Source organism: Protopterus annectens, chromosome 8.part0 (assembly GCF_019279795.1).
Source record: "Protopterus annectens isolate FY-2018-M chromosome 8.part0, PAN1.0, whole genome shotgun sequence".
NCBI lineage: Eukaryota > Metazoa > Chordata > Ceratodontiformes > Protopteridae > Protopterus > Protopterus annectens.
Window position 1 is genome coordinate 348,893,774 of NC_056741.1, and position 16,726 is coordinate 348,910,499.

At 40.7% G+C, this 16,726-nt stretch overlaps 1 protein-coding gene across 2 annotated transcripts in view; it reads right to left on the reverse strand.

The window, feature by feature from the left end:
* Positions 1-2,739: 2,739 nt before the first annotated feature.
* The window catches only part of CASP2 (caspase 2), a 672,789-nt gene continuing 658,802 nt past the window's right edge, over positions 2,740-16,726 (reverse strand). For both annotated transcript variants that reach the window (XM_044079856.1, XM_044079857.1), the window contains one exon: positions 2,740-5,321. In XM_044079856.1, the coding sequence (XP_043935791.1) occupies positions 5,187-5,321 (135 nt within the window). In that variant the 3' untranslated portion in view covers positions 2,740-5,186. The remainder of the gene's footprint in view (positions 5,322-16,726) is intronic.

The following is a 16,726-nucleotide window of genomic DNA, read 5'->3' on the forward strand; positions in this document are numbered from 1 at the left end:
TGTTCTCACATTTGTGCAGACATAATGAAGACAGTGGAAGCCTTAGCACATTTTAAGAATGCAACGGACAGGAAAAAGGTGACTGCAGACAAACAGAAGAGGGAATAACAACTGCCGGGTGACAAGACAAATGGAAAAAAGGGCAAATGGACAAATCATTTAGCATTTTTCCTATGCCATTCCTTTTGCCTTTTCTTGCTTCATATACAGGAGTGCACTACCACTATTAGGCAATCAATTACTTCTATAAAAGTTTCCTATCTTAAAGTACAGCTATGATACAAAGAAAACATCCATCCATATTAAATCATTAATACTTGCAGCAAATCTGTAACTCTCAAACTGTTGGGTCTGTCCATATATCATGTCCTTACCTGTTGTCAGCCCTCCCAACTTTCTAAAAGATGCCAATGAGAAAAGAAAGTGGTAGGCTTATACCCATATCCCAGAAACTTTAATGTTTTTTGCTTGCCACCAGTCACGGACCAGGAGAACTGGGTCCTTTACATCTTACAGCTAATCTTTATGCTAAAGGTTGGTGTTTTCTAACTATCACATAAACAAACAGACTTAAAAATTAGTGAACAGACTACAGACTGTGACCCAGGCAACAAGAGTTTGACTAGTGGTCCTGGTAATGGATAACTGTGGGCAAGGAGGGTGAAAATGTGAGGAGGAGTAGCGTGCTCATCACTTCTGGGTCAAGTGTGGGGAAAGGTGGGGTTTGCATAATCTTGGTGGTGCATTCTCCCTGGCAGGGAGCAGGGAGACCACTGCTTAGGCTCTGAGGGGAGAGGCAAGACTACTGGGATTAGAACGACCACTTCAGAAGTGAGGGGATCTCTTCCACAGATGGCCCATTACACACCTTTTCCTTGTGCCTAGTCGAGTGTGCACCATTAGGACCAGGAGAAAAAGTCAAAAATGTGAACAAGCCTGATGGCCAACTAAATGACGGCCCCTCCCAGTCAACTTTTAATCGAGTTAAGATAAACAAATGGGCCAGCTTGCCAGAGGAGGACTGATGGCCAAAAGATGGGGGATAACTATAAGAACTGCTAAATAGCAGCTTGCTTAAATAAGGATGATATCAAAATGTCATATCCCTACTAGGCGTAACCCTAAAAATCAAGAAAGCATATCATCCCTGAAAGAGTCTTAAATCAAGCCCTTCAGGCTCACCCCGCTCCCAGTCACCATCTCCCATGCTAGGTGACCACTGTCTGATTTTCAAAACTTTCCTACCTAAACACCAAATAATCCTAGGTAATCTCCTCTCTTTACAAAAGAAAGGAAAAATGAATTTACATTGCTCACTACAATGGGAACTAAGGATGCCACATCTCTTACCTAAACTACAATAACTGCATACATATCACATAATATACAAATTATTTAAAAACAAAACAGCTACTTGTGGACTACTGATATAACAAAGAACTAGAAGAAACTACACTGACCACAGGGCCAATGTAGTGTTAAATATCTGATGTAATTGGGAAAAATGCGATGCTCAGTTATACCATCTCCTACACCAGTGGCACTTCCTAAAAGGACCATGTGACTATGACAAATGTTAATGTTTTCAACAATACTTTTACCCTAAGGTCAGAGGTGCTATTTACATCTTCTAAATAGCATGCTGGTGCATTTTCATACTTTACATTTCATGACCTGCTGTACTATGTATGGGCTAGTTGTTTGCAAAACTGGAATATTCTATGCTGATAAATCGAACAGGGTTTACTTATCTGTCCATCAATGTCTGCAATTACATGCAGTCAAATCAGCTAGGGAATTATGACGTAATCACAGAGCATTTAACTGGCATCAGGTAGAAGATGCATATAATGCCTCTTTCAAATAAGTCAAAAAAGCAGCAAGTGTGTCGTCACTCAAGTCTTAATCTATAAAAGGACCACTTTGTTGAAAACTCATAACTGTGCACAGCAGGATGTTTTAAGGAGGGTTGTATAGGAACAAAAACCTGGATGGGTATGTTGAAGGGGGCTTAACACCTATTTCATCAAATAAACTGCTAGTCCATTTCGTCCTGGTTAGTTTTGATTAGTCTGTAAAACTTCTTCTTCCGGCTTTTTCCCGGTTAGGTGTCGCCAGAGCGGATCACCTGTACGCTCATGACTGGCAGTGGAGTTTTACATTGTCGAGTTGCCAGCCCGGTGCCCAACCTTGCACAGAAGGCACACACACACACCTACGGCCAATTTAGAGTATCCAATCCACCTACAGGATGTCTTTGGGATGTGAGAGGAAACCACAGCACCAGGAGGAACCCACGTGACCACAGGGAGGACATGCAGACTGCAAACAGAAGGCACCCCAGCATTAGTCTGTTAAACTAGGGCACAAAAATACTGCTCCACATCATAAAATAGCTCATGCGGATGATTCGCTACACATACCTATATTCAGAGAGATTCTGTAATTCTGGGTTACAAAAGGAGGTAACATTAATTTATTGCTACAAGATGAGAAAAATTTGGTTCCACTATGAATTGTCGCGTTACAAATACTCAAAAAAGAACAACTGGTCAGAAAACAACACCACTGAAAAAGTTAACTTATTTTATGCAGGAGCAAGTCTCCAAACTTAGGGGGTTGGTATAATGGGCAAGGTTTTAACATTATTGAATGTTTTTTTTTTTTTGGGATATATACCTTACAGAGGTCCTAGCTCCCCTACCAAGGGTTCTGTTAATTGTGGCTTTTTTTTTTTTATTAAATGCATAGCCACAAAATATAATGAATGGATATACTGAGACAACTTGTGTGTACCATGAAGTGGTGCACGGTTTTCCCACTTACATGGTTTGTATCACTAATTTTTCTCCAAAGAAGCAGTGTGTGTGTTTGAAACCTACAGTGCACAGATTTAAAAGTATTCCATGCTTCTTGATCTGTGGCACAGTGGAACAGAGATAATATGTGTTTGGAAATGGCATGGGGGTGTGTTGTGCATCTCCTGATTCTCTGGTGGAGACCATGAAACTAGTGGGTGTTGTCTTAACTGGCGATGATGAGCCGCCTGAGGGGCAATGCCACTTGCAAAAGCAGGTTACTGTACCAAGCTGAACTTAGTGCACATCCCTATCCTGAGCACTTAAACAGTACAAGTGGGAATGTCGCAAAATTCCCTGATGGCTGCACCACAACTGGCTGTTACCCAGTACAGGTGAATGGGTGAGGTGACCACAGCCAGCATCAAGGTCAGCAGATACAGAAAGAGAAAAAAAAATTATTCTGTGCTCGTTCTTTGTGTTTCTGACAACTACGATGATCTACCTCTAGCTGCTAAGGCATTAGTTAACTACTTGTTTATTTACCCAGCAAACTTGTACCTACTTCCACCCTACTTATCATACATAGTGAAACAGAGCCACTTGCCATATGTCAGCACTCCCTCATCCCAGGTAATTCACTCAGAAATATACCTCCTTCCTATCACTGCCTGTGCTCAAATCATAAGGACAACTTTCCTTCCCTTTTCCTAGCACATACTCACCCTCCTGTTGTAGGGCCTTTTACCAATCCCTTAAGTTATCTTCTCTAACTTCTAATGCGAACATGCTCCAACTTCTACCACCCTACTACTGACTGATTACTGAAGTGGTACAAAGGCATTTCCAACCTTTTGTGGCAGTTTCTCAAATTAATATTTCCAAATCAGAGTCGTACTCCCACATCACTGCAAAACTTTTGTTTCTTAAACGTTTGTTTTATGAGCCAATACCAAATCCTCACAATGCCTTTGGTACATCAGAAAATACTGCTACAAATTAATTAACTTTCCTGTACAAATTGTTATATGCTTTAAAATACTTTACAGTACAATATCAAAGGTACCCCTCCACCTGCCATAGCATTTAAAAAAAAAGAAGCACTAAACTGTCAAAAAATATCCAAAGACATCTTGAAGCAAGACTTGCGATATACACATTATCACTATCAAAATACATCCCTATAGCAGTTTTATATAGCTAAGTGCCAACACCTACAAAATATAAATCAGTCTATAAAATACAATACAAGAACACTAACCTGCACTAAAGTTGGTTATAAAGTAGCAGATTTAAATACACAAAAATCAGTAGAGATGCTAAAATTACAATATAAATGTGCTGAGTAACTAAGTCATGTAAAGCACCATTCTCACATACAATATCACAAAAGATGGTGTCCTGAACTGTTACTATCGAAAAAATATTGCAGTTCAGTTTTAACCACTGGAGTGGACAAGAAGCTGCAAACCTGCCACCTAAATGCAGCACTGTGGCTGAAGAGATGTTTGTGGAAAAAACTGTGCAAGAGACACTACTGCTTGGCTAGCAATAACACACTTGCGTATTATCCTAGTCTTCAACCACTTGGAAACTAGGGCTACTGAAACACAGTAGCATATCTGTGCAGCTGATTCACTCAAAGAATTCAACAATGCTCTAAAAGAACAACGTATACTGCATGGGAATGAACTGGTTACAACAATATACTTTATCATTTTAGAACACTATTACTACACTGTATGCCCCATATGCTGCTGGATGGCAGGACAGCTAAATGCGCAAATCACTGAAAGACATGTGCTGGGAATGTTGGTCTAGGCCTCTCTCTCAACAGAAAAGATGTACAGTACAGAGTAATTCTGAGAGACCGTTAAAATAATCAGAATACAATAGTAAAAAATAATTATTTTACATCTGCAATTTGGTCTGTTCCACAGAAAGTTGCCCCACATATCACAAGCGAAGTGATGTGGCCACTTTTTGTTCTGTAAAGAATACTTACTATTACAATCATGCCTACTATTTCTGTAACATGAGGTGTAGGTACAACTGTTTAGAAAGATATATATGTAAAAAAATAACTGATACCTTGCACAGCAAAGAGGTTCTGTTTATAAATACTTACAACAAAAAGTCATGGTCTTTGCTGTCTGCCACAATCAATACTTTACAATAGTCCTTCTGGGAGTTTAACAGTTACTAAAAATATTCTAAGAATTTAAAAAAACTCAAGACAATATAAAATGCTTCCTCCTATGCCTCACAATTCCAAACAGAGTCACCAAAGATTAGTGAATTAAGATACATGAACAGTTTCAGTAGAAATGAAACAGAAATGCTGGTGAGCAGGCAATACTGCCACGGTTTTGCTCTGGGCAACATCCATTACTTGTGTGGGTAAATACCAGGGAACAGGTACAGGTCCTTGCACAACGTGCTACAATACTCTGACATTTCCTTACAACGGTGAAACTCTGTTCCTGGTGCATAACCTTCACGTTCTTTAATGACAGCATTCACCTGCAAAGAAAAACAACACACAAAACCAAGCAGCTTAGTACAGAAATATCAGCTGCAGATCTGACCATAAAAATTATGGAAGACAGACATCTATTGCTGCGAACACTGTTATTTTTTGAAAATTGTGTGTGTGTGTGAAAATACATCAACATTGTACCACTTCTGACGTACTGCTCTACAGGACAGTTCACAGACCAGAAAACTAAGTAATTAAAATAATCACAAATGCTTCTGCAACTCCTTCAAACTACTCCTTGCAATTACTAAAACAATTTTGCCTCACCCCCCAGAATCTGACTGCCCATGCTGTTCTTTCCTCTTAACTTAACAACATACAACATATCCCTAATAAGAGAAAAAAAAAATCAGCCTCTAGTTCAGTCTTATTAACTATTCCTCAATCAAAATGAAGTAATAAAAACTGCCAGGAATCTGTTCCACAATGCATGTTCAAATATCAGGTTAGAATGACCCAAGGCAAAGAAATGTAAGGCCATTCTCTGCCCTACAAAGGACAAAATACTGTACTGCCCACTTATGAGAGATGCAATCAGCATAACACTAAACTTACCAATTAATGCAGTTAAAACAAATAATAAACATTTAATATTATTCTACATGCATATTTCAAATGGATTTAAGAATAATTTCCATTCATTTACAAAGTAGCACTCACAGAAACAAAATACAGGCTCTCAACTGCATGAGGTATAAATACCGCCCACAGCAAATCTCAATTTAGATCCAGGGAGTAAATGACCTCTCTCTTCTCAAGGAATGATAAACATCATATAACATACTTGACTCACGCAGCTAATCAGACACATCTTCCTAATCTTTTTATATATCAAGATCACACAGCTATAACCTACTAATCTGGCTAAGTGGAAAATACAGTGCCGATTACATGAAAAGTGACTGTTAACTGGTGTCAGTAAACTGATCGCTAACAGTTTTACATTCTAAGACTCAAAACCGAGTCCTAAAAAAAAGCGAAGACAGAATGTGGGGAAAACGAGCATTTAAATATACTATATACTACACCCTAAATAGAGGAGACAGAACATTTCTTCTTCTCTGAGGTAAGGTGATCTTTCAATTAGCAAATATAAGAAGCAGTGTGCATATGTGTGTGAACTGTATCTCGTTGCAGCACTACAAATTTTTTAAAGTTCACTATGGAATATTCTTATAATAGAATTTCTTACTTGGATGTCGAACTATATAAGGAAGCTGGGGTATTGAAAACCTGTGTGCATAGAAAAGACGTACAGGTAAATAGTTACACACATGCAAAAAGCATGCATGCTAAACATGTGTTTGGTGGAATTGTTAAAAGTCAACTATTAAGGGTGAGCAGACTTTATACTGATTTGATAAAATATGAAGAACAGATGGATGTTATATGTAAGGACTTTGAAAACAGAGGTTATGTCTTAAGGATTAAGACTAACATATTAAAGGATAGAAATGTCATGGCACCCCCATATTTTTGAGAAAATTCCTTGGATGGGAATGGGGCGTTCCACCTCTACCTTGAGATATGTTACAACTTATAGCTACATGACAAAATATGTAGAGGCAATAATTCGAAAAAATTGGCGAATACGAACATCTTTGCCTGAATTAGTTACAATATTGGGTAATGTACCACAATTTGCCTATAAAAATAAAAACAATCTTAAAAGACAATTGTGCTATAAAGATTTTGAGGTGAATTTAATGAACCCAGTGACTTTTAATTATGGCACTACCCCTTGTTTTAATTGTAGTTGTTACAATGATATTTGCGACAAACGGGTTTTTGAGCACCCAGTAAACAAAATAAAATGAGATGAAATATCAAGTTACATGTAATACAACAACAGTTGTATATTTAGCAACATGTACCCAATGTGATGGATTTTGTGTGGGAAAGTGTTCAAGGCGACTTAAAGATCGTATAATTGAACACAAGTCTGTGATAAGGAGAGGTGCCATATCTAATGCCTTCACTACACATAAAATTGATAAAGGGATGTCTCATAATTTTAAATTCAAGGTTTTAGAGGTAGTATATAAAAGTTTAAGACAGGGTGATATAAATAATAAGCTAGAAATGTCTGAATACAAATGGATTGTTAGACTTGAAGCGGATAGGGCACCAGGACTAAACAATATGATAACTGTTAAACCTGTCTTTACAGCTAGACAGAAACAATATAAATGATGATTTATAAGCTTATGATGAACATTTAAATGCTTTATGAAGTTAAAGAGCAATGTGAATAGGCCTGAATTTTAATGTTAATTATTTTTGCAATTTCATTGGTGGCTGTGTCATGTGATATTTTATATAAAAATTGTGGTTTTTAGTGTAATTTTTGAATACTGAAGAAGGGTCAAATCCCGAAAGCTTTATTATCTTTGTTAATAAAGTGAGCGTTTTCTACTCATTCGTTTCTTTCACTAAATTTCCTATTTCCCATTCACTTGTCTATGTCATGCTTAAACTTAATACACAAATCTAGCTTCACATTGATGGGAAGCCTCTTCCATAGGAGGGGCAGTTTCTGGGACACATCTGTCTCTCCATCATGTTCTGTTTAAGTCACAGACAAATTTCAGGTCCCTAGACCTTGTACTTCTGGTACTGTTTGACTTACAAATATGTAGGAGATTCATAAGTGTGGTGGTGGTGGTGGGGGGGGGGGAGTTTCAGATACCTTGTAAGCCAAGCATAAATCACCGCTCAGCAATCTAAAAGGGGACTGAGTAGAGGGAAAGGGCTTTAAAGCACTCTACATAAGGTACGTTTGGTTACGCCTTGTATTCTTTTTGTAAAGAACTTTTGAGGTCACTCTAGTTGCTTCATATGTCTGGTCAAGTACATAGCAAAGAGCGCATTGTACTCTATGACTTGTCTGAAAAAGGCAGAGTACAATGAGTTAATGGCCTCTTTGGACTTGGATGTCATACCCTTACTTATAAGTTGTGCTACATAAAATGATTTTCTCACCACTGTGGAAAAGTGATGGTCGAAGTTAAGGCTACTGTCTTAACAATATCCCTGATCATTGGGTTGAATCTCAGGAGTATATTACCAACGTGGCAATTAGCCAGGATGCTTGATTTCCCAAAGGGTAGAATTATGCATTTCTTAGCACTGAATTTAAGACCATGGCTTTAGCATCATTTTCTAGTCAGGGATAGACCTTCTTGAATGTCTGCAGCGGAGTTGATCATAACCCCCAGTTTGCAATCATCTGCAAACTTAATCAGCCATAAACATTCAGCATTTGCATCCAGTTCAGACAAACAGATGCCAAAAAGCCATGGGCCCAGTACCAAGCAATGGGGGACTCCACTAGTGACTGGCCTCTTGGTGGAGGTGGCCTCACCTATTTTGACCTCTTGGGTCCAATCAGTGAGCCAAGATGGCTATCCAGCGGGTGATAAAAGGGTTTACACCTAAATTAGTGAGGTTGGCCACAATGCCTGAGTGGGGGAGCCTATATTAGCAAATCGAAAAACCCTTTAAACGAATACCTAAACGTCGACACCTATTAACGCGAACCGCAAAAATCCTGAATGCACTAAACAGTGAAAAATAAAATAACGAACTGTCAGTCAGCCAACCCCACCACCCACTACATACTACCTACCCAAACAAAATAAATAAACCACATACATACACTAACCAAACCCTACTTCTAACCTAAAGTAAAGCACCAAAACCGTACTTCTAACCCTACACCAAACCCCACAAACACAACTAACTATGCACTATCCTTAACCCCTCCCTAACCCTAAGGTCCGTAACTACCGCACAAGTCCCCTACAGACATACACCCAAAAAAATAAATGCACATTACATATAACAAAACCCTACTTCCAGCACTACACTAAACCCCACATACACAACTATCTAGGCACTATCCTTAACCCCTCCCTAACCCTACGGTCTGTAACTACCGCACACTTCCCTTACAGACATACACCCAAAACAAATAAATAATACACATACATACAGCTAAATAAAGCCCTACTTCTAACACTACACTAAATCTTACATACATTATCTATCTATTAACTTACCTTAACCCACATCCTAACCCTAAAATCCTATCTATCGCACACTTACCTTACAGAGCTATACCGCAGACGGGCCAACCATTGCACTTTGACATTTCCATTTTCGCTGTTTCAGACGTTTGGCGTTTCTGTATTTCGTGCAATACATGTTGCTCTTTCCGTATTCGTGATTACGGTCTTTCGCTCTGCTAATAGGAACCCTGACTGGGGTATTGTATCAAAAGCCTTGGCCAGGTCAAGGTTTGCTGTGTGCACAGTCTTACCTTCATCCAGTGCTTTGGTGACCCTCTCAAAAAAAGATCACCAGATTTAATAGGCATGACCTTCCATTAAACCTGAACTGTGATAGGTCCAGCATTTGCAGGTTACCTCTGTCCTCACTTATCAAGTCCACGATAATTCTTTCCATGGTCTTACATATGAGGCTGGTAAGAGACTTGTGGGCTTGTAGCTGCCCAGATCAGTGGTTGGACCTCCATTGTGCAGGGGACTGACCATAGCCATTTTCCATTTCTAAGGCACAAAACCTGACTGAAGGCTCCAGTTGAAAAGTGATTCAAGTGGACCAGACAGGTCATGTTTTGTGGTCTCTATTAAACATCTCAGGATGTTATCAGGACCTATTAATGCAGTGTTTTTGGCCTTTGAAAGTGCATTAAAAAGAAGTTATGTACTTACCACAATGTTCCATCTGTGTTGTCCATTTTTATTCTTCTTCAACTGCTGGTTTTGGATCGGAGCTTCAGATCTGACTCAGCCGTTGCTTTAGCCTGTGGCCATCAAAAATCTCTCAAGCTCCTCCTTTACCCATAATGCACTAACCCCCAACTTTCCTCAGATCTCGTTTGCTGTTTTACATAAAATAGAAAGAACTATAAAATTTCCTAACAGAATAAGCCATATCTGGAGCTCAACATTAAGGACAGTAAACACTCGTTCTTCAAGAAATCTACTACGAAAGGTTGGGAGTTGGTTAGTGGGAAGTTGAAGAATGAAAATGGACAACACAGATGGAACAAGTATGTTAAGTACATAACTTCTTTATCTGATGTTATCAATTTTCATTCTTTCAACTGTTGGGACAGAGTCCCCAGCTATCTAAATCCCAGGTGGAGACTAGGGAAGGATATTCCTAAGCACAGCTGAGCCAAAGACTGCTCTTCCTCTTGAGACCAGATCTAGTTTGTCATGAGTAATAAAGGTATGAGGATTGGCCCAAGCTGCAGCTACACATGTCGCCCATGGAAGCCCTACATAGGAACAGTGAAGAAGTTCCCATGGACCTAGTTGAATGGGTCCTTAGAGCTTTTGGTAAGGATAGACCCAGTCTGTTGTAGATAAATAATATGCAATCTGTCACTCATCTGGCTAAAGTTATCTCTGGAACTTAATTTCCCAATTTAGAATCTGCAAAGGACACAAATAATTGATCGGTCTTCCTAATATCACTCATTCTATGCAGATAAAAGCATAATTGTCTATGGACATCCAATAAATGTACCATACATTCACCTTTGTTTGCAAAGTTAGGAAAGAAGACTGGTAGATTAATGGACTGGTTAATATTGGATTCTGACACCACCTTACGAAGGAAAGAAGCATTGGTACATATTGTTACTCTATCCTTACGAAAAATCAAGTAGGGAGCTTTAGCGGATAATGCTTGAAGTCCTGAAATGCTTCTAGCAGAAATAATGGCCACAAGAAAAATAGTTTTCCATGTTAGGAACTTAAGATCACATTTAGCTGCGGGTTCAAAAGGAAAATGAATTAAGGCCTGCAGTACTAAATTTAAATCCCATGGTGTAGCAGGATCTTTATGTGGAGATCTTAGCAAGAAAGTGCCTCTCAAAAAGGCTTTCCAAAACTCAGATGAAGCCAAGGAAGAAATCTCAAATCCAATATGGAAACTAGAGTTCAGCTATCAGCAATCACCAATTGTTGAGGAGCTAGCTTCCACATTAAAAACTGTTGCCAAAAATTCCAGAACAATTTGTACAGGAACTAAGAAGGGGTCAATTTGTTTTGCTGTGCCCAAAAAACAAATCTCTATTTACTTCTGTAAAGTTTTCTTTGTAGGAGCCTTATAAGAAGATACAATATGTGACAGGCGGGAAGAGCACATCGGGTGTCTGGCTATTAAAGGAAGTAGAGAAACCATGCTGTTAGCTTGAGGTTTGAGAAATCCAGATGAATCATGCCTGTCGGGTGAGACAGGAGATCTGGAATTGGATCTAGAATCCAAGGTGGGTAAAGTAGGGGAGGATAGAGGAAAGGTAAGCAAATCTGTTAAGGCCAGTAAGGAGCAATGAGAATAACTCTGCTCATCAACTGGCAGGGAATTAATGGAGCTGTGGAGTAAGCATAGAGAAGACCACGGGGCCAATCATGGAGTACAGTGCCCCTCACTGATTCCCCCGGTGGAGGGATCAGGGCAAAGAAGCTTCAGCATTTGTTGCTTAGGAGAGATACAAAAAGATTGCAACAAGGCTGGTCCCATTACAGAAAATCATATCTGTCACTTTCCTGTTGAGAGACCACTCGTGAAGTAGTAGAAAGGACCTGCCCAATTTGTTTATCACGCTGGACTTTCCAGGAATGTGTGTTTCTATTAGAAAGCGGCTGAAAAGAAATCACCCATTGCCAGACTCTGAGGGCTTCTCGACAAAAAGGGTAAGATTTGCTTCCCCCTTGTTTGCTGATGTACCAAACTACTGACATATTGTCTGTCTGGATCGCAAGTGTCCCAAAAAGGAGAGAGTATCGGAATGCCTGTAATGCCAAGAGCACTGCTCTCATTTCCAGAACATTGATATAGATTGTTTTTCCCAGGAAGTGCCCCCCCCCCCCCCAATCTGAGACGCATCCATGGAAATGCCTGAACCCGCAACCCTTGAGGTACCTTCAACTACATGAGAGAGAGAAGCCTCATGGACAAATTAGAAACGGACTGAAGGGTTGCCAGCTGTGAAACCATAGAAGTCTGATTCTCAGCAGTAGTGGTCACAGGAAGGGAATTTGACAGTTCCTTAATCAAGTCCCTTCATAGTCTTGTAAAGTGTGCCAGGCAGTTCAGTGACCTAAGGGCAAAGGTCGCTGAAGCATACACATGCTTCCCAAACCTGTAAAAGGCCCTAGACTCCCTATTACGGAAATAGGGAGATGAACTGAGGAACTCTGTTTAGCAAATTCCTTCTTGGTGGCCACCACTATGACCATAGCATCTACAGGTACTCCAGAATTCCCTACCTACAGGTGAAGCCATAATATGATCAGGTCTCTTGGGGATTGGCCAACTAAGTCAGGCTCATTCCATGCCTGCCTAGAGATGAAGTCAATTAGGTCACTGGCAGGCGGAGTAACCCAGGAGGTAGATGGGCCAACTCCAAATGCTTCCAGGAATACAAATTCCTATTAAGAAAGATTACTGGAGGACCACCCACCTCTTTGCTTAAGGATCTCAAGAATGTCCTCAAATGAGACATCTTCAGGAGGTGATCATGGTGACCTTTCTCTTTTATCGAGATCAGTATCCTCAGTGACCGACTCCTGAGGGGAGTCCACGTCCTTCCTCTTGCACTTCCTCTTCCCTAAGGACTTCCTCAGCGGGATGCACTGGTGCACTATTGAAAGAGACTGTAAGCCTCTGCTGGCTGACCTGGAGACTTTTAGCTGGCTGTCCCTGCAGCTTAGAATGATGTGCTCAAGACACAGTGACATCTGGGATCCAGAGGAAAGATCTGAATGGGTAAGATCTGCCCGTCCTATCAGAGCAGGGGAATACTCTCTTCACTACCCCAAAGGCAGAGCTCTCTGGGGAAGAAGGAAGACAATGGAGCCAGGAAACCAGGCTTTTGGCATATTGATTCCCTCTGTCCCCAAGACAATCTACCCAAGGTGGATGTCTGTGCCAAGCTGTCCAACACCACGGCTCCGAGGGGCAGAGACGGCTTCGAAAACTTCGAAGTTGACTCCAACACCTCAGACCCGACAGAGGCACTTCGGCTCAGAGAATCACCTGGCTCAGATGACATTGGAGCTGGTGCAGAGACAGGCTCAGATCCAGGGGCTCTGAAACAATTGGTCAGATCAGAGAAGGAGCTGTGAACAGTGGAGTGGTAGAAGACAGGCTTCCTGATCCAAAGGGGTAGCAGAGGAAAGAATTCCCATTTGAATCTCTTCATCCTGTCTACATCAGTTTTAGTTCAACTTCTGGAAGATAGAGAGGAAGCCAAAGATGGGGACTTAGAATGTCAGAGTATCAAAAAAGGAGAGGAAGGTAGCAGATCAATGGCAGGAGAGTACCTAGTCCTAGGTAAGGCTGCTGGATCCAAAACACTCGGATCCAGAGGAAGGTGCCGGATCAGGCGCTGAAATTCTACAAGTCGTCTTCAGATCCAGTTTGTGCTTCTTCTTAGGTGGCTCCAAGGATGAAAGAGCCAATGAATATGACGGTTTAGGAAATTTGGTGAAAGTCTCCTTAGTTTTACATTTGGTGGGTTGAGCTACAGCAATAACTTCAGAAAAAAGTGTGGGGAGCAACCATTTTAATATCAGCTTATTTTTCGATCACAACTGCCCAAGGATTACATTTTTGACATATTCGGCAATCAGCTTTGAGATGATCCGGGCCTAACAACAGATGCATAAAGAATGGCCTGAAGGGACTTTTTCTGACATATGAAGTAGTGATTTTATATATTTTTTTACACACAGACACACAGACTTATAGAAGAGAAGAAAACACTTGTTTTATCTTCAGCAAGGGTAAAAGAAAAGAAATACCAACAATGGTACTACGAATACATAAAACTGTGTAGCAGTAGAACAAAGATAAGAATAATTAGCAATAATGATAAAGAAAATGATATCTACTGAAAGAAAAAGAAAAATATATATTAAGTATTTAAGAAGTTAAGTTTGGAAAAATGTATCTTTTTGCAAATTTGCTTGAGAGCTGAAGATGACCAAGTCTTATTCACAAAAGCGGCAAACAAGATTTGAGGTATGTTAGGGGGTGGTGCATTATGGGTAAGGGGGGAGCGAGAGCTTTTTGGCAGTCACGAGCTAAAGTAACAGCTGAGTCAGATCCGAACCCAACAGTGGAAAAAAGAATTAAAATTGACACTAGTTTGACCTGTTCTCTGTTAATGGTTTGGGGGATTGTGTTATGTAGTTATTTCCTTTGGACCACAGGGGGGGGGGGGGGGGGAGTCAGGGGAGAAACTTGAGCTGAACCCATTAGCCAAAAGGTTGGCAATGGCCTCCAGTTCAGTGTGGGTGATGCCATTTACAGTAAGTTCTGTGCATTGTTGTGCAATTCTTCTGATGTTACAGAGATAGTTGTAGAAAACTTTGTGGTTGTCCTTTGCCTGAGAAGCTATTATTTCTTCAAATTTAGCCTTTAAAGTATTAATTAACCCGCTAGGCTGCCTGATTAGACTAAACAGGAGCTTTTAGTATGTATGGCTTTGTCTCTCCTATACTTGGCCAAGATTTTTTTTTCTTTTGTTGCATAACTGATTAATACTGTGATTCCACCAGGGTGTCTTGTCTTTTGAGTTTGTCTTATTCTTAATACAAGTGGGCACAGCTCACTCTATACAACTGTAAATATGGGGAGGAATATTGGTGGACATCCTCTGCTAAGCAAAATTCAGGAGGACAGACAGACTGACTCTTCTGACTATGATATAACTCCTGGGAAACTTACAGAAGTACCAAATCCAGCAGTAGCTAGATATAGCAAGGCTGAACCTACCACAAGAATAGAATGATCACATTGTATATTTTCTCCCTCCTATCTGAACACATTCCACAAAATATGCAGAAAAATTAGGAGGACAAGTACAATTGCAAAACCCTACAACTGAAGACCTAACTGCAGTATTAACCACCTCCATATCTCCTGCTAGATTTAGGAAGACATGGGATAAACTGAACATAGGTGACACCAACACACACACAGATGATGAATTCTAGCTGCTAGAAATAACCTCTTAAAACCCATTACTAGAGTGTGCCCCCTACCCCTAAATGGGCAAGAATAAAAGCTACTATGCAGAAAGAAAATGAATTTACTGATGCACATTTGCAATGCATGATAGATGTGTCTGAAGCCCACTTAGGACTTTCAGAGCCTAAGGAAGATGCAACAGCCAGTGGGCTTTCGGTAGTTTTTGCAGAGCATTTGTTGCCACCTATGTAATAACAGATTAAAAGGGGTTATTTGAACTGACCAAATTTAAGCATTTATGAAGTTGTAAATCAAACATACTACGTAGCAGATAATAAACTTAAAGAAGAAAAAGAATAAAAGAAAAATCAGAAAATATTCAGCTCCAGCAGTTCAACACTAGCTCCCAACGGTGGGGAACAGGGGCGGCTCGTGTTATAGGACTGCAGCCCCCCCCCCCCACCTTGAAACGGAGAAGAAGCGGGAACGAACGGAGAAGAAAAGGGAAATCAAACAGAATGATAAAATGAATGAGACCCGGAACTCCACGCATGCGTGCTTGGAGTTCATGGTACTCTCTCAGAACTCCAGACTGCTCTGCCAGGCAGTCCAGATAAGGGAGAACGGCATCTCTGCCCTGCAGCCCAGAAGTCTGTGCAGTGATGACGTCCGCAGAATGAATGACACCAGACTGCATTGTCAGCAGTCTGGTGCTTCCAGCCTAGTCTTGCGGGGAACCAGCATCATCGGCAGGCTGAAAAACCTACCAGAAGGGCCGTTTGTGTGCGCGGGCTAAGGGTATGGGCCACGGAGATTCTCAACCTAAGTGTGTGTGGATTTACGGGCTGAGGACGGGTAGGGAAATGTGTGTGTGTGTGTGTGTGTGTGTGTGTGTGTGTGTGTGTGTGTGTGTGTGTGTGTGTGTGTGTGTGTGTGTGCGTGTGTGTGTGAAATGCCCCAGTCGCTATATACTGGTGCTAGAGAGAAAGAGAACACATGGTGGTGGGTAGAGAATACCTCAGGCTTGAACCCTGTACCTTGGATGCAAGGTGGCAAGGGCCTGAATTCCCTACCCACCACCATTTGTAAAACAAGTTTGCAGATCTTTGCCTCATATTTGTTCTGTTCCTCATAAAATCTGTGGTTTCTGTATGTTTGTTTTTCCATGCACAGTCAGTAGTGCGGTGTTGCACTGGTAGCATTATTGCCTGACAGCTACAAGTTCTCTGGTTTGATTCTTGCCTTGTGTGTGGAGTATGCATGTCTTCTCATCTTACAAAGACGTGTCTGCAGTATTTCTCCCTAGGCCTCTGCTGAAAATTGGCTTCTGTTCCAAGTCTGACTTTCCTGGTTAACAAATGTTAAACAAAAATAA